The sequence below is a fragment of the Leptodactylus fuscus genome, chromosome 6 (genome assembly GCF_031893055.1).
Source record: "Leptodactylus fuscus isolate aLepFus1 chromosome 6, aLepFus1.hap2, whole genome shotgun sequence".
In the NCBI taxonomy this organism is placed as follows: domain Eukaryota; kingdom Metazoa; phylum Chordata; class Amphibia; order Anura; family Leptodactylidae; genus Leptodactylus; species Leptodactylus fuscus.
In genome coordinates, this window is record NC_134270.1 from 116511494 (window position 1) to 116535859 (window position 24366).

Consider the following 24366-nt stretch of genomic DNA (forward strand, 5'->3'; position numbering starts at 1 on the left):
ACTCTAAAGGGTTTTTCCAGGCTAAAAATTTTGATGACCTATCCTAAAAGGGAGGTTATCAGTATAAGACTGGTGGGGATCCAACACTTTGCACTCCCACCAATCAGCTGTTGTCAGCATTAGATACACAGAGAAGGAAGCAGACAGCACGGTTCTTTGTGTAATTGAAAGACCAGGTTATTGCAGGGATTCTCCTGCAATCTCCTCCAATCTCCTGATGTGACCCCATGAACATACCTGTGAGGATGAAATGCATTGAGGAACGGATGAACATGGGGGAGGGGGGTGAGTTTCAATTAGTCCAATATTCCCTCACATTGAATAACCCATATCTAGAAGTTGCATGGTATTAGATGGAATTGGTGGAGGCAATTACTTTAAAGGGATTCTATCATTAGAATCCCGTTTTTAGCTAAATTCACGTCGGAATAGCTTTAAGAAAGGCTACTCTTCCTCTATCTTTAGAAGTCTTCTCCGCACTGCCATTCAGTATATATTTTTGGTTTCTTCATTATGGTAATAAGTTTTCTCACAGCACTGGGGGTGTCCCCTAAGCTGCAAGGAATCTCTCCAGCGCCACTTTCTTCTTGTTCTCCGCCTCTCCTCTCCTGTTCAGCGCAGTGGGTGCAGTCGACCATTTCCCTATAGATTATAATGGGTCCGTGCTTTTTCCGCCCAAAAAGGGCAACGTTTTTCTTTCCAAATTTTTCATTCACAGAGGGGACAGCCAATGCAGATGTGAACCGAGCCTAAGATGCAGTGATTTATTTTACCCACTGAGAACGGCCAATTGTGGGAGTGCATGGTGTTAGATCCCTATTGACCTGATAAAGATGACCTATCCTTAGCAGAGGTGCAATTTGAATCTGTGGGGGCTCCAATGTAAAATGTATAACACGGCCCCTATTTACCGTGTGTTATGAAAAATACCAATGCCTTCTTATGTTGTATACAGGACGATGGGTCCGCCTGAGGCTCCAGGGCCTGGGAATAATAATAATACATTTTATTTATATAGCGCCAACATATTCTGCAGCGCTGTACGAATGACTGCTACCTTTACACGCATTACAGCTACGCATCATCTTTAGTATACATAATCAATATTATTAGCTTAGAAAATCTTTTCTAGGCTCTTAGGCTAAGCGAGCAGGCCACAGACAAAAAAAAGTACTGTGCAAAAAAACCATGGCAGAAACACATTGCGGTTTTTCCTGCAGCACTTTTCACAAAAAGTCTGCAGTTTCCTCAGCATACCTTCTGCTGGTGTTTCTGTAGGTATAATTCACGTTGCGATTTACAAAAACTCAATGGTTTTGGAAATTGCGAATGCCATCCGCTTTGCAGGGACTGTAAACCACTGCGTTTACGCCATGTGGGCCCTGGCCTAAGGTTAAGACTGGATGAGGTTACAAAAATAGTGGTTCAGGTATCTCCAGCAACCAGACGGATTACTCTGGAGCATAAAAAAAACATGTTTTTAAAAATGGTTAAATTGTATTATGTGCCCCCTCATTGCACAGCGCTGTATAAAAGTGCCACATGGTCCTAGCATAAAGGACACTACAAATGCTGCTGTAGTCCAAGAGCATTATAGAAAAAAAAACAAGGGAACTATAGCATTTCTATAGGATACCATGGTAACAGCTACCCCAAACTGAGTGACTACTGTGTATATTTAGACTGTACAAACGCTTTTTAATTCCACCTCAGAATAAACATGCCCCATACTGTGTAACCTGCTATAAAGCCTGCAGCTACCTAAAACTGGACCCTTAGTGTTACCATGACAACAGGCTTCAGGGCTCCGATAGTTACCGCTCCACAACCCAGTCACAATTCTTCCCTACATTGTCAATTATTATTATTCAAATACCAATAAATAGAATCCAGCAATACGCCTAAACAAAAGGATCGTTCTTGCAAGGTGGCAACAGGCATTGAATAAGACAGCCCAGACACGTCAAGGTCCTGACGGAACCCGGAAGTGATGACGTGTGCCGGGAAGAGTGGAATAAGACATAGAAGCGTAGGCAGCTGATTACCGATCAATAGGCAATCGATTGCCGAGCTGAGATTGGTGACATATAGGAGCTAGAGCCATGGAGGCTCTTTACCATCAAAGTAACAAGTGAGTGTGGCGTAGTGACAGGTACACGGAGTGTGTAGGGAGAAGTATACAGGACTCTATATGCTATCTATTATAGGATGGGTTATGGGTATTATACTGTCAAAATTGGGCATATCTGAGTTGCTATGAGATCTATATGACAATATATGTAATAATAATCATAAAACATTGCATATGGATAATATCAGGGCTATGGGTCATTCTCTGCAGGTGACTAGCCATACAGTAATGAGGCCATATTCTGTATTATAGTCACAATCAATGGATTTCTGACCATTCTACTGATCCCTTTATGTCTCTGGACTTTGCAGGTTCTGTGCAGACATAACATCTAGGTGGCTAAACTTTATTTTTAATGTCTGATGCCAATTTCTACTGCTTTGTATTGCTATAGATGTGTTGTACAGCCTGGACTGTGGCATATGGCATCCCTGTGTAGTTCTGTATGATGAGGTCCTAGGTACTGTGTGCTGCTGTTTGGTGTTTCGGTGGGGCGCAGCAGCCTCCTTTGCCCTGCATATCTTTAAATGTGCCACTTTTTTCCTCCATGGAATCTGTGTTTGTATGAATGTGTCTTTAAAAAAAAAAATAAAAAATCAAAATGACTAGATGTGTCTCCGTTTGCATTTAGAGGCCCTCAAGGCTAAAGTATCCTCCCACAGATTTTTATAGCCTCCAGGCACACATTTGGCCCTCTCATGTATTGTGGAGAGCAATGTCTAGACTAGATACAATTGTAGTAAGCTCTCAGTTAGGATGTATAATACGTCTCCAACAGATTTGCAGCCTCAGGATGAAACAATCTGAAATTATTATTATAATGATAAATATTTAATTTTTTTGAAATTTTTTTTTCCTCCTTAGACATGTTCATGAAGTTCAGAGTCAGATGGGACGGTTGGAGTCATGTGAAAAACAGTCTGTACATCGTAAGTATTGTAACTGGCGATTAGTTTCAATAGTGAATGTCTTAGAGCCAGTTCACATGGCCATATTCAGGCCAGGAAAACCTGTCATTCTATTGGCTGGATTCACTGGCCTGAAGGCATCTTGTTTGAACTGAACTGTCCTTCTAAGTTCAGTGCAGCCCTGTTATGTTTGAGCTGGTAAATCCAGACAATACACAGTTGCTGGTGTGAAACAGCCCTAAGAATGAAGGTCTTGTCAGTCAGTTATCAATCCAGACAGCTTTTTATCTTCCTATGTAATATTAAAGGGATTCTACCAGTAAAACAACATTTTTTTCTACCACATCGGAATAGCCTTGAGAAAGGCTATTCGTCTCCTATCTTGCTCAGTCTCCTCCGGCCCGCCATTCCGTGGAAATGCCGGTTTTTACTGGTATGCAAATGAGTTCTTGTGAGACACAAGTAGAGCCGACTGCGCAGGCGTCGGAGTTGTCCCAGACAGAAGACGACGAGAGAAGGGAGGATGCAGCTGAAGATGGAGGCGTTGCTGGAGAGAGTTCTCTGGCAGCAGTGGGGACATCCCCATTGCCGTTTGAGCGCTGGGGTCTGCCCCCATTGCTGCGAGAGAACTCATTTGCATACCGGTAAAAAACGGTATTTCTATGGAACGGCGGGCCGGAGGTGACTGAGCAAGGTAGGAGACGAATAGCCTTTCTTAAGGCTATTCCGACGTGGTAAATAGAAAAAAATGTTGTTTTAGTGGTAGAATCCCTTTCAATAAATCAATTTCCACCTATATTCTTGGATAAGCCACAAATACTATATGCATTACAAAATGGTAGAAAACATTTGTGCTGGAGACACTTAGACTTGTAACAGGACAATGTCCTCTGACTGACCATCTATGTTTGTTGAATTCTTTTTTAACAGTCCTAGAAAACGAGATCCAAGCCAGAATAGACCAGATCTTTAGTAACCTGGAACGTCTAGAGATCTTGTCTAGCAAGGAACCTCCCACCAAGCGGCAGAATGCCAAACTGTGAGTAATAAAGGTTTCCGCTTTGTAATCTATTGGGTAACCTTACTAAATGGCTGCTTCATTCATTAAAGTGCCATCCGGCATTAAATACTTGTGCTTTCACCCTTCACATACAAGGACGTTTCCTTAGCTTTTGAAAGTTTGAACAGGTGTATGTACAGTAAACCTCATAGTAATGAATAAATAAGCTCAGTGCTGTGAACTTCAGAAAGAAAACCTATGTACGCCATGTTTGGTAGACCACAGGTGTGCCAAAATGGCTTTCCTTTGCTATACATCTGGCTTCGCTTTTCAGTTTACAAAAAATGTATACTACTTGGTTAAGGATTTGTTAACCAAGTAGTATAAACCAATTGTAACATAGATCAAGAACTCATTTTGTTCCTAGGGCAAAATTTAGGGCCCTTGTCTACATCTCTAGGACCATCACACTCTCTCACTCTCAATCTCAACAGCCTGTGTGAAGTCACCCTTACCCACACTTCCAGGATTTCTGTTTGTGTGTGTCTGGTTTTACTGGTGATAAAAGCAATCATACCAGATATTACTGGTTATACCATATAAAAAGATAACATACAGAGGTTTTATTTTTTCTTTATTTTTTTAACGTTCTCCCCCTTCCTCCCCGCCCACGGCACAGCATGCTCTTGGTCTGGCATTTTTTACATGTTTTCCTATTCCTAATGCTGTGCAAAAAAAAAACCTCCAAGGGTGATAAAACTATCAAAATTGCCAATAAACACTACACAATACTGGTGATGTATTTATTTAATTTTAAATTCTTATTATGCTCACCTATCCGTTAAGTAATGCCACTGATGTTCTGGAAATTTCTGGATCCTTTTCCTGTTTCTGCCTCCTGGTCCTTGACTATTTAGTCGATCACTGGTTGGAAAGAGCAGGTGGGACAATGAAAGCTTTGAATTTGTGTAGGACATAAGTTACAAAGTAATACCATGCTTGTGGCTTCCAGCTAGTAATAACCATCTGTAACATTGTGATAATTGTGTTTTTGTCCCTTGGGAAGAATGCAGAGCACTATAGATTTACTATCTAATTCATAAAGCCACAGTGGATGCTTCCCGTCTAAAGTAATTCTTTAAAAAACAAAAAATACAGCAGTTTGAAGCTGACAAGCCCTTACAAAAGGCTGGTTGTTAGGCTATTGTGTCCCTAGTAACCAGTATGTCAGTAAGCTGTTTGGCTTAGTGTTGAAAGCAGATCGGCAATAACACTTTTCACTTCAGTCAGCAGTATAAGAGTATATTCACACACTGTAAATTTGTTACAAGTAATTTCTGCAACTGTCTGTCTAATCTAATGGGAGCTTACAGTAAACTATATACTAGTGAAACAACCCCATTCACACGAATTTAACTGATGTTCAGTAATAGATATTTTTGCAACATAGTCCATCTATTAATAATTCACTGCTGTATCAAGAAAGTACGGTAAATGAAAGGGTTAAATCACAATAATTTTCCTACCATGAAACAAAAACTTCAACCATTTCTTTACATGTCATCGCTTCAATAATCCTAATTCATTTTTTTTTTTAATGGTTTCAAATAACAAAAATTCCCAGATCATATCTCCTGTTATAACCTAAACTTCAAAAAGGTACAATTGCTTCAGAATAATAATTTACTAAAAAGCGAAGCAAGGTAGGGTAAGAAGTGAGAAATACTTGTGAGGCTGGCATGCAGACCCCCCTCCTCGGATTCCACACACACCCCCGGGGCGTTCTTGGGAAGCTTTTAATTGAAGCAGGTCAGAAAAAGGGCACAGAACAGGTTTCCTGTGTAGGGCTTTCTGATAGTGATTCTAGTTTCCATATTGAGCAGGTATATACCTCTGTTAACCCTCCCCATGCTAAAAAGAGACCCTGGATTTAACTCAAAACGATTGTCGGCTTACGTGATTGACAGAGGCAGTTTTAGTATCCATGCAGCCAATTAAACCTTATACTTGCAAGGACATTATACGTCACTTAGGTATATATAGTCCCATTCTATTGCCCTTGTGAGGGCCTGCTTCTCTAACAGAAATGGACGATAATATATCTCTAGATCAATGAGATCTCCTTGAATATTCTTCAGTGAACATGTTGCATGACAAGAATTTACTATCAGTTTCCAAAAGAATATTTCAAAATTGACAACCAGTATAGCTTCACTTCTATTCTTAAATTTTGCAAAAAGTGCCACCTTAAAGGGGCTGTTTGAAAAACAAAACTCTAGTACATGTACCTTGTTGTGTCATACTTACATCAAGGAACGTTTGGACCAGCGCAAAATGAGCATGTCATTTATATAACACAATGAATGCCATTATAACCAAGGGTTGGAAAGGATTGTCTTCTGGTTTACTAATATATGGCCTATTTATGTGTCGGAGAGGATGTCAATAGGGTGCATTTACATAAGGAGTACTGGAGTACCTAATAAAATAATGTAGTTAGATGCAAAACATTGTAATTAACACATTGAACTAATTCCAAAATTTCTGCTTCAATAGGAGAGTGGATCAGCTAAAATATGATGTGCAGCATTTACAAACAGCATTGCGAAATTTTCAGCATCGGCGGTATGCCCGAGAGCAACAGGAAAGAGAGCGAGAGGAGCTGATGACACGGTCCTACACCACCAATGTAAGTTTTAATCTCATTACATTGTACCCATGAATACATTTATTATGTAGTGGTCAGAGCCACAATGTACATGGCGGATAAGTGTCTTTAGTGGCACGATCCCTTTAAGCCAGTTGGACTAAATATTAGAGATGAGCGTGTAGTATTCGATCGAATACCTCCCCTGCATAGATATTGGTGTAAAAAAAAGTGCCAGGGAAGGTGGGAGGGGCATCGAATTTTTACTGCGTTTACCGCGTGGTATTCAACTGACTACACCAATATCTATGCAGGGGAGGTATCCAATCGAATACTACTCGCTCATCTCTACTAAATATGTCTTATAGCTTTAGGATCCCTTACTAATTGTTCCTAGTTGCTCCGGACCACCTGTAGAATATATTCATTCAGTTGCTCCACTCTTACAAGGGTTGTTCAGGCTAAAAAAATTTTTTTTTTTTTTTTATTGGGCTGGAGAAGGTGAAAGAGAATAAAAATAAAAGCCACCATACTCTCTTGTCCCCAGTACTCTTATGTCTCCCAGTGCACTCTCGTCCTGCAGCTCAGTTGTTTTTTTTCCTGCGGAAGTCCCCACACGTGACAGCTTGTAACTACCTGTGTATGTTTTTTTTTGTTTTTCACCTCCTCTGGCCTAATTAAAAAATAAAAAAAATTAGCCTGGACAATCTCTTTAACCCTTCAAGGACATAACTGTACGTCCATACAGTGTTAAGCAGATTCATGAACTCATGCAGCTGCTCAGTCAGGAGGCCACTGTTTCTACACCTAGCTGTAATCTGTTCATATAGTTCTGCACCGCCACCACAGTGCATGTTAGGGTTAGATTACACACAGTTTTTTTGGGTCCGGATTTTGACGTGGGAAGCCGCGTCAGAATCCGGACCAAAATGCGCCTGTTTTGGCTAGCCACAGCTGTTGCGGTTTCCGTCAGTCACGGCTTTCCACTGCAGATTAGGCCCAAATTAATGGGCCTAGTCCGGAGGGATTGTCTTCACGCAGACGCCGTGGCGGTTAGAAAATGAATTAGAAAAAACAGACACCCCCCTTTATTTATCAGAAAAGACTCCACCTCTTATCCAGAGGACTATGTGTATTCCAGTTTGTGTATCAAGTACAGTGAAACCTCTCCAAAATACCACCTATCTGAGGACACCACTTTCTCACCACATATTCGATAGGCTTTTAGTTTTCCATACTAACCATCTTCTTTGAGAAGACCACCTCTCTAGAAGACCTCTTTTTAAGCAATATTGGGTGGTCATCACAAGGATGTTTCAGGCAAGATATTCCTTTATGCTGTTCAGTACGTAAAACACAGATCTGGGTGATGGATTGTGTAATGATCATATTATTCATATTATTTAAAACTATTTTGTTTCTTTAAATACATCGTAACCACTGGGGTCACCCCCTTCCCAATTTCTCACACAGGATTCAGAGACCTCAATACACATTGATGAGACCCTCCAATTTAATTCGTCCGTCCGTAATGCTCACCAAGGGATAGACGACCTTCTGGGGAGTGGGACCAGTATACTGGAAGGGCTGAGGGACCAAAGGAAGACCTTAAAGGTGGGGAATCAGAAGGGACAAGATGGAGTTTGGGGAAAGAAAATGGCACTGAGCTCCTTTCTACACATACTGGACTTGCTCTGTATAGTCCACTCCATATTGTTCACATAAATCACTATAAGTATTGGGAAATTTGTATGATAAACTGATATCAATGATTTTAAGGGATTGTTCAGAATCAGAAAAAAATACTTCTTTTCCCAGGAAACAGTGCCACTCTTGTCCATGGGCTGTGTTTGATATTGCAGCTTAGCCCCATTCATTTAAATTGAGATGAGCTGCAATACTGACTCTGCCCATACACGAAAACTGACATTTTCTTTTTTTATGGTGGAGCAGGGAAACCCTTTTATTTAATCATGGCAGATAGTTGACAATCTGTGGTTCTTAAATCCCACCATGTAACTTCACTTCCTATTTTCCTCGCTGGGTTGTTATTGGTACCTGCCCTTTGGATGTAGTTGACCTACAATAGATGAATATGGTGGTGGATCTTTATTTTTAGGCTCCTGCCACTTATCTTCATTGCTGTTCCAAGGAGTGGCATTAACAATTGTTGTAGAATTGCCGTGTAATTTTACTGTCTTGTACCTCCTACGGATATATACGGGGAGGGTATTAAACAAGAAAACAGAGTGGTACTTAGCTCTTGAATTACCCAAAATCCAAGATCGGGGATGTACTGCTGGGGCCATTGTCCTGAGCCATTGGGTTGACATCACTGCTGTGCTGATAAGAAATGTTGGTACCATTTTTTTATTTTAAAAACATGTTTAGGGTGGCAAATGTTTAGAGTGATGATCAGTCTGTTGGACTTGATTCATTCATTTGTTTACAGGGAAAGGGAGACGACACAGAGTTTGGTCAACAACTATCTAAAGCATATAGCCAGCGTTATAATGTGTAGTCTCCATGAGAATTCATTGGTTTATTGCATGTATATGAAGAGAAGAATTATATCTCCCCTTTACATGTTATAGAGAAGCTATATTAGGATTTTCTTGAATTTTTTTTAAATTGCAAATATTTTAATCCCTATATACAAATAGTCTAATGTGAAAACTAGCCTTGTTGCCAATAGCAGTCTAAGGCCGGGACCCCATGGGACGTAAACGCCGCAGCGGAGACACTGTGGGAAAAATTGCGGCGTTTTACAGTGCAAGCAAAGGGGGTGAGATTCATGCGAATCTCATGCCCACTTTGCGGAAAAAAACGCAGTGCGGACACGCTGCAATTTGCAAAGCCGTTGCGGCTTTCTAAATCGCAGCATATCAGTTATATCTACGGAAACGCCGGCGGCTTTCCCGTAGATATAATGGGAAGAGAAAGTCCGCAAAGGAAAACTCTGTGAACTTTCTCTTAAAAGCGCTGCGGAAGGAACTGCAATGCAATCATGCAGCGTTTTTTTCCGGCCCGTGCGGCCTTGGCCTTAAAGGGTTTTCCAAGATGAGGAAAGCAAGTCTGCTTTTTTGAGAAATTATACCATGCTTCTTCAAGGATTGTGCCTTTTATTCTTAAATACTACACCCAGTTCACTGTTCAGATTGGGCTCTTTCTAGGGAAAGAAAAAATAGACCCATTTATCTATTCATGGACAATCCCTTTAAACTACATAGTCTAGTCATATTAATGTGACCACTTGTCAAAATCCAGAATAACCACCTTTCACAGAGCTGACCGCTGCGACGTGCAGGAAGAGAGGGGATGTTGTGATGATGTTAAGCCATGCTGACTCCAGTGCCATGGCCAGCTGCTCTAGGTTACGCGGTTGAGCATCCATGGTGCGAAAAAACCGATCAAGGTTGTCTCACAGATTCTCGATTGGGTTCAATTTCAAAGGAATTTGTTGTTAAAGGGAGTACAGTAAATTCATCCTGGTGCTCCTCGAAGCATGCACGTACACTGCGAGCTTTATGACACATCGCATTGTCCTGCTGGTAGATGCCATCATCCTGAGGAGAAACAATTTGCATGGTCCTCAAGGATAGATGCATACTTGTGTTGATCCATCGTACCTTCCACAATGATGAGTGCACCCAGATGGCCGATGACACGCGCCTTCTGCGGTTGGTTATTTAACGTTGACGTCAATAGTAGGTGTTGGTCACATTAATATGGCTGGACTGTGTACGTTGGAAGAATGAAGGCTGCACCGTATTGGCTACTATGGTTAACACGGATAGAAGTCCTAACAGCTTTGAGAAATGAGGCCCCAGTGTATGTTTGGGTTGTTTCCTGTTCACAAAACAGACCTTTCCTATAGAGCATTATATAGAAGTTTAGCTGTCATAACATAACTTGAATACAACTTGTTTAGTTCCTTGCCGACTCATTCCTTACCATATCTGTATGTGTTGGTTGCAGAAATTTCCATGATTATCCTATTCATCTGAATTGGACTTGTGGATATGTAACTGCTGCCAAAGCAGCACCATTCACTTGTAGAGAACTGATTTTCAGTTGTGAGAATTTTTCTAGCAAATCAGCCACTTGTGAATAACGCCTTACAGCAGTTGGAATTTAGTTGTTCTGATAAAGAACTCTAAATCTCTGCCTAGTTAAATGAATAAAATCCACTAGGAGGCGCTTACTGCATATTCTTGCTAGCTTTAGGATTTAGGCCTGGTTCACATCTGCGTTCGTATTCTGGGAGTACGCTTGGGGACTCCCTGAATGGAATACCGACCGTACTGACAAGCATTGAGTGTATGAAAGCACATGGACCCCATAGACGATAATGGGATCCGTGTGCTTTCCGCATGCTGTCCGCACGAGTCATAATGCGGAGAGGAAAGTAGTTCATGAAGTACTTTTCTCTCCACATGTTCCGTGTGGACAGCGCATCGAAAACACATGGACCCAATTATAGTCTATGGGATCCGTGTGCTTTCATAAGTTCACCGCTTATCAATGCGTTCGGTATTCCATTCAGGGGGTCCCCAAGCGGACTCCCTGAATGGAATACCGAACGCAGATGTGAACCAGGCCTTAAGTTAAAGGCCATCATCGATCTAGAAAGTATGCTATATTGGCTCCAGGCACAGCATACCTTCACAGTCTCTTTGAGGATAACCAATATACTTTAAAATGCTGGATACTATAACAGATACATCTATACCTGTCTATAGTCGTCATACTAGAGACGGTGGATCCTGCCAAAATTTGGATTTTTAAAGGGAATGTACAAAATTAGAAAACCCTGACTGGCGATCGTCTCTGGTTTTACAGCTTAGTCCAGCTGAAATTAATGGCGGTACATTTCCATACGGTATACAACCCGTGGCACTGTTTCTAATCCTAGCTGACCCCTTTAACCTGTCCTGTACACTGGAAACAAGCGTTGTATGTCTTCTAATATAACATTCATGTTTGCTTGAGCTGAATACAGAAGCAGTGATCATTTTTTTCCAGGATGGTCACAGATTTGTAAGTCTGATCCTATGAGGATGACTATATACTGTATTTCTCTGTGACCTCTTCCATGTTTCCTGTCTACTCTTATCTTATGGAATTTTGTTCCACAATAACACCATCTCTTCTCCCCTTTTTACCTTTCCTCAATTTCCTGCCCCCACTTTTCTTCTACAGGGAACCCAGAAGAAAATCCTGGACGTTGCGAACATGCTGGGCCTCTCCAACACAGTTATGCGGCTGATTGAGAAGCGAGCATTCCAGGACAAGGTCATCATGATTGGAGGGATGCTGCTGACCTGTGTGGTCATGTTCCTAGTCATCAAATACCTGACATGAGATGGAGGATTAACCCTCTGCTCCCTGGACTGTGCCTCGGCCTCCTCTCTCTGCTCTTTTCATCCCCATTGTATGCTGTGAAATCTCAGTGAAGCCACTAAAGGCAGAGGAAGGAGGAAAGCATTTTAAGGAAGAAGTCAGACTTTTAACAAAGACATTTAATGCTTTACAAACTAGAGATGCAGATGTTCTTATGTGTATTTAATACCTCTCTTAACTGCACATTGTCTATTAAACTACATTGCGCAATGTAGTGTGAAATAACATATGCTGGTTGATGGACTGCGGACTTTGAGCTGCTATTGTGGTCTTGGAGCTCATAGAGTTGTCTCAGCAGGATAAGATATGAGGAAAGTGAACACAGCCACGTATATAGTAGGCAAACTAGGTCTCTATACCTAGCTATGATCACACGATTGTCTGCCAGAGTAAACCTAATGTTCTTCATATGCCATTGAGGAGGAATGGAGGGGGGATAGAGCTCAGCACATGTGATTAGTGGGGATCCAAGTGAGCAGACATTTAGTACAGTCCTCATTTTAATATACAGGTCCCCCCACAATGCCCTCATGATAACACTTTGTCCTTTAATTTCTCATGTCATTTCAGCCCTCTCCCTTGATAGGCTTATGGATGTGGGTGCTGTTAGAGCTAAGATTCTTAATGAAGGGAAGGAGGAGGCTAACAGCCTGATAAGCGGAAAAAGAAACATAATAGTTAGTGTGGAGCGAACAGTATTCGTCGAATATCTCGCCGGCGTAGAAATGCGTGTAATCGGCCGAACACCAAGGGGTTAAATGCTTCGAAGATTCGATGCGTTTAACCCCTTGCTGTTCAGCCGATTACACACATTCCTATGTCGGCGAGGTATTCGACAAATACTATTCGCTCCACATTAATAATAGTTTTTAATTTTACATTTTTCATTTTCTCCCCTTACTGTGTTTTGTAGCATCAAGATCTGTAGAGGTGACTTGGGAGAAGTTGGTTAGGAACACACAATGCTTGTCTGTCCACATTGTAGTACGCTTCTCTACCTTATGGCAATGTTTAGTTTTGCTGTTCATGTTACTGGTCTGGAAACATAGGGGTTAAACCCACTAGAACCAACAAGCAGACTATGCATCGGGTCAAGTCAGGGATAGGCAATACACAGCTGTATATCTGACAACTGACTAATGACACATGCTAAGGACAAAGTTCTCCAAGCATGGAATATGCGGGTACACATCCAGAACCCTTATTTACACTGCTAGGTGCCTGGCACAGTTGTGAGTGTGTGAATATGGTTATATTTTTGGTAGTTGGAATGTATATACACTTGGTATTTGTGCTTAGTTTTTGCTCACAGGACAAATTTAGGCTGTGCTCACATGATCTGTTTGTATTGGTACACTGCCATATTTGATTTTGGACCATGCCACAAAGCCAGGTTTGTTTTAAGTTGGATTTATTTTATTTAGGCACTTTTGTAGCTGATTCAGACACAGGTTTCGCACAATATTTAACAGCATACCTAGTCAAAAAAAACACCTGGACTGTGTGAATCAGACATTGCTGAAAAGTCAGATTACTGCATATAGGGAAATTGGGGATGATTAAACAGCACCCTCTAGTGGTAAGATCTTGTTTGGCAAGTAGACTGAACATGCTAGAACAGGGGTAGGCAACCTTTTTTGTTCGGCGTGCCGATTTAAATTAAAAAATCAAAGATGAGGTCCTCGGAGTGCCAGGCAATAATTGTAAAGCTGACGACACCTACACTAAAGTCATATAGCACAAACCACAACATAGAGGTGCTGTCATTCTGTGCTCCCAGCCACATGCACTTACCACTATTTGCCTGGATACACATGTTCTTTTCCTTTAGAAGCAATGTAAGTACATGCGTAACCCACAATTAGTGGTAATGTATGTGACTGGGAGCAGAGTAAGGTCATACCTGTGGCAGTGGACACTAGCTGTTGGACACCGACGGTAGTGTGAATGCTCCCTAAGTGAAACACAGATTAATTTCAGTCACTTTTAGTTACTAGCGGTGCAGTAACAGCAAAACCCTAGCCAGGAATTAATGGGTGTCACACTTTCAACAAAGTGAATGCACTGGTGCCCAGGAACTGGATTTGGCTATAATTGCATCTAGTTACAGTGTCACCACCCAATAGAATCACACTAAGGCTGAGGCCCCACATTACAAAAATGCAGCTTTTTTTATTGCAGATTTAGCTGCGTTTTTTTTCCGTCAAAGCCAAGAATGGCTAGAAAAGGAACAGGAAATATATAGGAAGCTTCTTATATGTCTCCCTCCTGCTCAATCCACTCCTGGCTTCGGCTCAAAAAAAACCCAGCAAAATCTGCAACGAAAAAAAGCTGTTTCTGCAACGTGGGGCTTTAGCCTAAGGCCCTCACGTTGTTGGAACACAGCTTTTTTTGTTACATATTTTGCTGCGTTTTTCTGAGCCTAAGCCAGGAGTGGATTGAGCAGAAGGGAGACGTATAAGAAGCTTCCTATATATTTCCCATTCCTGCTGTAGCCATTTTTAGCTTTGGTTGAAATAAACCGCATCAAAATCTGCAACAAAAACGCTGCGTTTCTGCAATGTGGGGCCTCAGCCTTAGGCCTCCTGCATACAAATGGCACGGATGTGGTTTCACTGACCTATACATTAAAAATGAATTGACATGGCTGCAAATGCAGACAGATATAGGGGACGTATAGGACAGATATAAGGGACGTATAGGACAGATATAGGGGATGTATAGGACAGATATAGGGGATGTATAGAACACATATAGGACCTGCTCAATAGTTTTCAGCTCTTCAATTTGGCCCAGATACACAGCCACAAAAAGAATGGCTGTATATATGGGTCAATTGAAATATATAGGTCTGTACTTTATCCACAGTTGTAGATAAAGAGTCTGGTCATGTGCATTACAGGTTACAACTCCATGTGCCTCATATTAATAGCAGTTAACCAAATCATGTCCCTCACATTAACCCCCTGTGTGCTTTACATAAGGGACACTGATATGTGAGACATATGGAGGTAATAAGTGAATATCTTCATTATATAGGTCCTTTATTAGTATCCCCATATGTCTCACATATCAGTAACCCTTATGTGAGCCACACAGGGTTAATGTGAGGGACATGATGGGGTTAACTGCTATTAATGTGAGGCACATGTAGTTACTAAAACAAAAGTAATAACCCCAAATGCCTGACATTATAAGAATAGTTAGTAACACACACGTACCTGGTGTTTTTACTTTCACTTTGCTTCTCCCCTCCTCAGGCTGCAGACGGCAGGAGCTCCTCCTCACATGTAGCAGCAGGTCCAGGGAGCCCTTATCCTGTGCAGTGAGAGGCTCACCTCTGATTGGTGGGCAGTGAGAGAAGGGGGCGTGTCCTACACAGCAGCTCTACCAGAGCACTGAAAGGATGCTCTCTCTCTCAATTAGTGTATGAAAGTTGCGGGCTGGCTGCCGTGCCAGCAAAATATGCCTCGCGTGCCAGTCTTGGCACGCGTGCCAGGGGTTGCCGACCCCTGTGCTAGAAGTTCTTGCTTTATGTATCCTGTACTCCCCCAAGAGACAGCAATAAAGCTCTGACAAGACATTGATTTCATGGGAAAAATATTGAAAAGACACACTTTGTGTGTAGTGAATATAAAATGTATGCGCTTCAGCATTATTGCGGCGAGTATCCCATTTACAGAATACAAACTGCTGTAACTGCACTGTATCAGCTGTAGACAAAACCTGGGATGGAAATTTATCAATTCCTCTGCCAGTTCTCTGGTGTAGATGTATGATATTGAAGAGGCTTTGCGTCAAATCCGTACCACAGTGCCCATTCCATACCCTGCTCGCCACATTATGTGAATGTGAGCGGGGTAGAGACATCTTGGAAAGACATATTTATTATAACTCACTCATTATTCTGATGTGAGTTATAATGAAAATGTATGCCATTTCGGAGCCTCTTGTAAATCTGCCATGCCCTGTGCCTGTTCTGGGCCTTTATTAAGACTGTCATTGGAAATTCTAGTCTTAATAAAGTTTTCCCAATATATAATATAGAACAGGGACTTATAATGGAGACCTCCAAGATCTCTAGTACATACAGATGAGGAACAGTTAAGCACAGCTACCCCCAAGTTCTCCAAATGGGGGGGGTCTCTATTACAAATAAGCTCCTTTCTGCCTTCAATAGGAATCAAAAATGACTAATGCATGCTAGGCCCTATTTCTACTCAATCATCTTCATAGAGTACAATCTGCCATGTATGTCATTGGTTGGCTCAATCACTTTATATATGATGCCAAGGATAAATAATGATTTTCAACTACGTTAATCTCAGTCCTAGTCCTCACAGACTATTGATTCCCTTCAGTGGCAACACAGATTGTGGAAGGACTAGTTCAAGGTGCTGTCTACATATACTGACATTTGGCATTGACACTGTATATATTGAGATACCAGAAATTCAAGCATAACCTTCTAATAGGGTAAGGAATATGCAAATAAGACATCATTGGTGAAAAAATAGAAATTTGCCCATAGTTTCTTTTTAGAAGGAAGCACCCTATAGATTAAAAGGGTTATCCAAGGGGTTCCCAAAATAATCTGCAAATACATCCACAGCCATGCTACAACTACTCTGTTTTCTTGTCCAACCTTTGCTGGGCTTAATTTTACTTTTTTCTCTTTGTATCACTGTTATTTAAATGCAGTGAATATGTAGAAAGACTACATTTCCCATGATTCATATTCCTGTTCTCACATAGTACATGGCCACTTGAGGCTACAGAAGAGTGTATTGAATTATAAGGACTAAAATGAGATATAGGGAGAGGTAATAGGAGGAGATTTAGGGGAGGCTATTACTACTACCACAGGCTTTGGGCCTATATGACATCTGGGATATTACCATATAGGCCTGAAGCTGGCTAGGATTAATATGAGCACAAACAGAATGTCATGCATTTCCCCCCCTCTGCTTATATGTGGTAAAATTAGGGGGGGGGGGGTCGGCTTATATTCGGATCGACTGATACTTGAGTATATGCGGTATATGGAGTAATAGTAGGAGATATAGGGAGGTTATATGGAGTAATAGGGGGAGATATAGGGAGGTTATATGGAGTAATAGGAGGAGATATAGGGAGAGGTTATATGGAGTAATAGGAGGAGATATAGGGAGAGGTTATATGGAGTAATAGGAGGAGATATAGGGAGAGGTTATATGGAGTAATAGGAGGAGATATAGGGAGAGGTTATATGGAGTAATAGGAGGAGATATAGGGAGAGGTTATATGGAGTAATAGGGGGAGATAGATATAGGGAGAGGGTATCAAATCAAATAGGCTTTATTGGCACGTCCGAATGGATATTTGGCATTGCCAAAGCTAGTAAAGTGTGTGTGTGGGGGAGTTGGAGTCAAGGGGGAGAGTATGGGGGGGGAGGAGGTGTTTGATTTGGGGTATAACAGTCCGTGGAGTCCCATCTTCCTCTTAGTTGGTGACTGCTATATGGGGAGGTGGGGTGGGGTGGGTGGTTTGGGGTATAACAGTCCGTGGAGTCTCATCTTCCTCTGGTTTGGTGACAGCTGGACACGAATTGGGCAGCGATCTCCACAGTGGCCTCTTCTTCTCCCAGTAGGATGTAGAGTTTCCTCTTTTCATCTGCAGATATGAAGTCTGGGATATGGGCAGAGAGTCTTTGGTAGACGGCCCTCACAGCTGAGTATTTGGTGCAGTATAGCAGGAAGTGAGTCTCGTCTTCTAGGGCCCCCTGGTCACAGTGCTGGCACAGTCTATTCTCCCGTGGCTTGTACATCTGCCTGTGTCGCCCCGTCTCCATCTCCAGGTTGTGGGCGCTCAGTCTGTACCGGCTCAGGGTCTGTCTGTGTTTGGAGTGGCGTATCCTCTCCAGGTAGGTGGCCATGGTGTATTCCCTTTGCAGTGACTGGTACACAGTGAGTTTCTTGGAGTTATTTATTGCGCTTCTCCATTCCTCGATGTACCGCTCTCTGTCTCTCTTAATGACTCCTTTTATTTGAGCCTTGTTCAGGGCATGTTGGGGGTTTTAGCTTGACAGATGGCTGATGCTTGGTTGGGGGGTATCAGTTTTTCTCGGGGCTCTGTGGCTCAGCCAGGCTTGGTGGTGGTAAGAGCCAGGACTGCTGCCCTGAATGATAGCGCCCTCTTCTGCATGGTGAGCCATAGGGGGAGTCTGCCTAGCTCTGCCCTGCAGGCCATGTTGGAGGTGCTGCGATGGACATGGAGCAGGTACTTGCAGAACTCCAGGTGGAAGTTCTCTGTTGGGCTGGAATCCCACTTTGACTGGTCTGGGTAGGTCGCTGGGCCCCAAACCTCGCTGCCATAAAGAAGGATCGGAGCAATGACTACGTCAAATATCTTCAGCCAGACCCTCACCGGTGGTTTGAGATGGTACAGCTGTCTTCTGATGGCGTAGAAGGTTCTGCAGGTTTTTGCTTTCAGGGTTTCTATTGCTGCTTTGAAGCTTCCTGATTGGCTGAGCTCCAGCCCCAGGTAGGTGTAGCTGTTGGTTTTCTCCAGTGTGGAGCGGTTCAGTGTGAATTGTGGGGTGGGGGCTTTGTTGTGGCCCTTCTTCTGAAATACCATGACTTTGGTCTTCTTGTGGTTGATGGGTAGAGCCCATGTGGTGCTGAATTTTTCCAGTAGTGACAGGCTTTCTTGGAGGTCTTTCTCGGTGGGGGCCAGGAGTAGGAGGTCGTCGGCGTATAGCAGGAGCTTCACCTCCTGGTCGTTCAGGGTGAGGCCTGGGGTTGGTGAGGCCTCCAGGGCTGTAGCCAGTTCATTGATGTAGATGTTGAAGAGCGTTGGGCTCAGGCTACAGCCTTGTCTGACCCCTCTGGCCTGTTGGAAGTATGCTGTCCTTTTCCAATTCACCTTCACACTGCACTGGTTTCCGGTGTAGGAGCTCTTGATGACGTCGTACGTTCTTCCTCCTATTCCACTCTCTAGGAGTTTCAGGAGCAGGCCTGGGTGCCATACTGAATCAAACTCTTTCTTAAAGTCCACGAAGAAGGTGAATATCTTGCCTCTTCTGGTGTTGTGGACGTGCGTCTTGATGAGGCTGTGCAGGGTGTAGATATGGTCTGTGGTGCGGTGGTTTGGCATGAACCCTGCTTGGCTCTTGCTGAGGACCCCATGTTGTGTGAGGAAGGTGAGGATTCTGTTATTGATGATGCTGTTGAACAGTTTCCCCAGCGTGCTGCTGACGCAGATCCCTCTGTAGTTGTTGGGGTCATATTGGTCCCCATTCTTGTAGATGGGGGTTATGAGGCCTTTGTTCCAGTCTTGGGGGAAGAGTCCGGTATTGAGGACGAGGGTGAATTGCTTTGCCAGTGCCACGTGTATTGCTGGAGAGCTGTATTTGATTATCTCTGGTAGAATGCCGTCAGGGCCGCTGGCCTTTTTGCCTTTCAGCAGGGCAATTCTTTCCTGTATATCTTTTATGGTGATTGGTGAGTCCAGAGGGTTCTGGAAGTCTTTGAGGACTTTCTCCATGGGTATATGGAGTAATAGGAGGAGATATAAGGAGAGGGTATATGGAGTAATAGGAGGAGGTATAGGGAGAGGTTATATGGAGTAATAGGAGGAGGTATAGGGAGAGGTTATATGGAGTAATAGGAGGAGATATAGGGAGAGGCTATATGGAGTAATAGGAGGAGATATAGGGAGAGGTTATATGGAGTAATAGGAGGAGATACAGGGAGAGGGTATATGAAGTAATAGGAGGATATACTGTATAGGGAGAGGTTATGTGGAGTAATAGGAGGAGATATAGGGAGAGGTTATATGGAGTAATAGGAGGAGATATAGGGAGAGGTTATATGGAGTAATAGGAGGAGATCTAGGGAGAGGTTATATGGAGTAATAGGAGGAGATATAGGGAGAGGTTATATGGAGTAATAGGGGGAGATATAGAGAGAGGTTATATGGAGTAATAGGAGGAGATATAGGGAGAGGTTATATGGAGTAATAGGAGGAGATATAGAGAGAGGTTATATGGAGTAATAGGAGGACATATAGGGAGAGGTTATATGGAGTAATAGGAGGAGATATAGGGAGAGGTTATATGGAGTAATAGGAGGAGATATAGGGAGAGGTTATATGGAGTAATAGGAGGAGATACAGGGAGAGGGTATATGAAGTAATAGGAGGAGATATAGGGAGAGATTATATGGAGTAATAGGATGAGATATAGGGAGAGGTTATATGGAGTAATAGGAGGAGATATAGGGAAAGGTTATATGGAGTAATAGGAGGAGATATAGGGAAAGGTTATATGGAGTAATAGGAGGAGATATAGGGAGAGGATATATGGAGTAATAGGAGATATAGGGAGAGGTTATATGGAGTAATAGGAGGAGATATAGGGAGAGGATATATGGAGTAATAGGAGATATAGGGAGAGGTTATATGGAATAATAGGAAGAGATATAGGGAGAGGTTATATGGAGTAATAGGAGGAGATATAAGGAGAGGTTATATGGAGTAATAGGAGGAGATATAGAGAGAGGTTATATGGAGTAATAGGAGGACATATAGGGAGAGGTTATATGGAGTAATAGGAGGACATATAGGGAGAGGTTATATGGAGTAATAGGAGGAGATATAGGGAGAGATTATATGGAGTAATAGGAGGAGATATAGGGAGAGGTTATATGGAGTAATAGGAGGAGATATAGGGAAAGGTTATATGGAGTAATAGGAGGAGATATAGGGAAAGGTTATATGGAGTAATAGGAGGAGATATAGGGAGAGGATATATGGAGTAATAGGAGATATAGGGAGAGGTTATATGGAGTAATAGGAGGAGATATAGGGAGAGGATATATGGAGTAATAGGAGATATAGGGAGAGGTTATATGGAATAATAGGAAGAGATATAGGGAGAGGTTATATGGAGTAATAAGAGGAGGTATAAAGAGAGGGTATATGGAGTAATAGGAGGAGATATTGGAACATTTTATAAGGAGTAGTAAAAGGAGATATACACAATCGTGGCGCTCTAAGCCTTGCATCTATTTACAGATGAGTACAGTTATCTCCTTATTTAGTAAAAGCGTTGCCTAGCAGCCAGTTATTTTTATTTCCTTGGTACTTGGGCAACAACATGACTTGTATGGGCTGTTGCACATAAAGATACAATTATTATCACATATGGTCATGTTCTGAGTGGCTGAGGTAGAGATAGCGTGTGAATATGCTATAACTTGGAGAACATTGTACTGAGAAGGGCGGCATACAGTTTCCACTCAGTTGCAGAATGGAAATACAGAATGAGCTTGACGGAGAGGAGACGGAAGGGAGACACATGAAACAGGCAAACATGATAGACAGAGGAAAGATTGATAGTAAGACAGTGTGCTGGCCGCTTGTGCTGCACATAGAGCATAGGCGGGGGCCACAGTGACACGCAAGGTTTCCAGCTACTGTGGCATTCACAGATATTTCTCCTTGTCTTTCAGTGTCCGCCCGGAGTCAAGGACAAGCTGAACCTCTGGGCAACACATCAACAATAGCCAGGATACACCTGTCCCAACCTCCTCCAGCCATAACATTACAGGAGGGGGAGCAGCGGCAAATAAGAGGAATTATGAAGATAGTGAAGGGGAGGAGGAGGGAAGGAAACATTCTAGTAAATCTTAGTCTACAGGAATCTTTATTCTTTAGTATATTTTTGAAGGCTCATTTACAATGCCAGTTTTACTCATGCCTCTTAATGCATTAGGCAAACCCCTATCCTCTTCCTCTGGATCTCAATTCTACTCTGGTTTTTGGTATAAATTGTGGGGGTGCAAGGGGATATGTCGCTCTCTGCGCTACTGAACTTCATCTCTAAGGGCCCCTTCACACGGCGTAAGCGCACTGCTCATTTAGACACGTATACACGTGTCCGAGTGCGGCGCTTCAAAACAGAGCCCATTGATTTCAATGGGAAGCGCGTGTATATCGGCATATACGCGTGATCGGACACGTGTATACGTGTCTAAATGAGTGGCGCATTTACGCTGTCTGAAGGGCCCTAAGAATTGCTGATGAGTTGTTAGAGAGCCATAAGGGGTGTCCTCTATGATAAGATATGGAATAAAAAGGCACCTCATATACTGTCCTGCATCAGGGCTCTGTACAGTCTGTATATACCATCTATTGCCACGGGGCTTAAAGGGGTTGTCCCATCTCAAGGATCCTATCTATACTGGTAGCTTATGTAAATTGAAGACTTTTCCTGTTTGCCTGCTATGTGAACTTATTCCTCCCATTGTTTATACAGCGTTGCTATAACCACGGACCTATAGGACAAGTGACGTCTATCACTGCTCTTGCTGGCAGGACAATCCTTCAGCTAATTGCAGTTTGCTTATAAAGCTGAGTCTGTTATCTCTCTATGTAAACATACAGGTAACACAAGCTTGTGCATATTCTCTGATCTGCATAAGCATTGTGATACTGTGAGACCGTTCAGCAAGGGGGGAGGGGTGAAATACATGAAGTCAGAAGAAGAGACTGCAGGTAGACTGCTGAGACAGTGAGATGGGAAAACTCCTTTAATATAGAGCACCTACAAAAGGTACTGTTTCCCTTTACTGTTCAGCTCTTGCTGATGTTGGAAAAATACTGAGTAAAAATGGGCATACTGGGCTTGTAGTCAACTCCATTAATAGCCAAAGAACTAGATTAGCCTTGAGAGATACAGAGATGTGCCTGAGGTATATGGTAAAGCTGGGGTAGGAAGAGTAAACCGTCAGGGTACATTCTAGCAAACCCACAAGAGGGCAGTGTTTCTCTGACTTTCTGCAATTTAGTTCTAGTTCTAAACTGAAATATTTGCAGAGATAGATAGATAGATAGATAGATAGATAGATAGATAGATAGATAGATAGATAGATAGAGCTTAAAAGTTCATACAGGGAGGATGAGACCAAATCTTGAAAACCAATTATATCTAGAGTCAAAGAATCATCCTGTCAAGGTGAAATGTTCATTCTATATATTTCTGATGCCATTCTTGGCGTTGGCTTAAAAAAAAACACAACAAAATCTGCAACAAAAAAAAGCTGCGTTCCGCCATGTGGAGCCTCAGCCTAATGCAACCTTTCAGACCTTCCTGCACAGCAATGCAACTTTTTAATCCTTTTCCTAAGAGACTAAATCTAAAGTTGAGATTCACCAGGTCATAGCCTTTCAACTAAGGGCTTTCCTCGTAGAAAGGACTTTGTGGTTCCCATATGTGCCATTAAACAACAACTTGGTTTGCAGATGTCCTGAAACCTCATGGGTTATTGTACTCTGTATATACTGTATATCCAGCAATGGGCATTACAAGCCCATTGTCTTCTTATTTGCATCTTTCATTGACAGATGCCCATTGTAGGAGTATTCTTATATTAGACATTTATGAAATATCCATAGCATATGCCTCAAAACGTTTGCTAGATGTAGGACCCAGAGATGTTGACAAGCTTTCAGTTGCGGCTACCCAGTTTTTGTTCCGGAACCTGAGGCGGCTCCCATTGAAATCAATAGGAGCCGCTCAGGTCTTTTTCCGGTAGCCAAGCTGAAAAAAAAATGGGATGCTCATGCTTCAGGGCGTTTCGCCTCGCGATTCGGCCTGAAGACACTCCTTCCTCAGGACTAGGCCCATTCACTGGGCCTAATCCGTAGCGGAGTGCGCAACTGGATGCCTCCGCCTCAGGTTCCAGACCAAAAAACCACGTCTGAACTTACCCTAAGGGTCAGTGCACACAGAGTTTTTTTTGGGATCTATCTATCTATCTATCTATCTATCTATCTATCTGTCTGTCTGTCTGTCTGTCTGTCTGTCTGTCTGTCTGTCTGTCTATCTATCTATCTATCTATCTATCTAGTATCAGCACATATTACACCTAAGGGTCAGTGCACACAGTTTTTTGGCGCTGATTTTGACACTGAATCTGCCTGAAAATCAGACTCCATAAAATGCCTCCCAGTAGAGTTCTATTGGTTCTATTGGGAGGCTTTTTTTTGGAGGCTGATTTTGAGGCGGATTCAGCCTCAAAATCAGCACCAAAAAACTGTGTGCACTGACCCTTAGGTGTAATATGTGCTGATACTAGATAGATAGATAGATAGATAGACAAGCTTCCAGAAATGGCACCACAGGCTGTTTGTGGTATTGCAGCTTACCCCATTTCCCTTGTACCGTAAGGAGATGAGCTGCAATACTACATGCAACCCATTGACAGGTGTGACGCTGTTTCTGGAAGAATGCAGT

At 42.5% G+C, this 24366-nt stretch overlaps 1 protein-coding gene across 2 annotated transcripts; it reads left to right on the forward strand.

The window, feature by feature from the left end:
* Positions 1-1973: 1973 nt before the first annotated feature.
* GOSR2 (golgi SNAP receptor complex member 2) lies at positions 1974-12314 on the forward strand. 2 transcript variants are annotated; one of them, XM_075278652.1, is made up of 6 exons: positions 1974-2131; positions 2996-3060; positions 3970-4078; positions 6596-6728; positions 8160-8300; positions 11889-12314. In XM_075278652.1, exons 1-6 carry the CDS (start codon positions 2103-2105, stop codon positions 12048-12050), a joined length of 639 nt encoding a protein of 212 aa, XP_075134753.1. In that variant the 5' UTR covers positions 1974-2102; the 3' UTR covers positions 12051-12314. The 2 variants fall into 2 exon arrangements, with proteins under 2 accessions (XP_075134753.1, XP_075134754.1); XM_075278653.1 differs by lacking the exon at positions 8160-8300.
* Positions 12315-24366: the final 12052 nt, after the last annotated feature.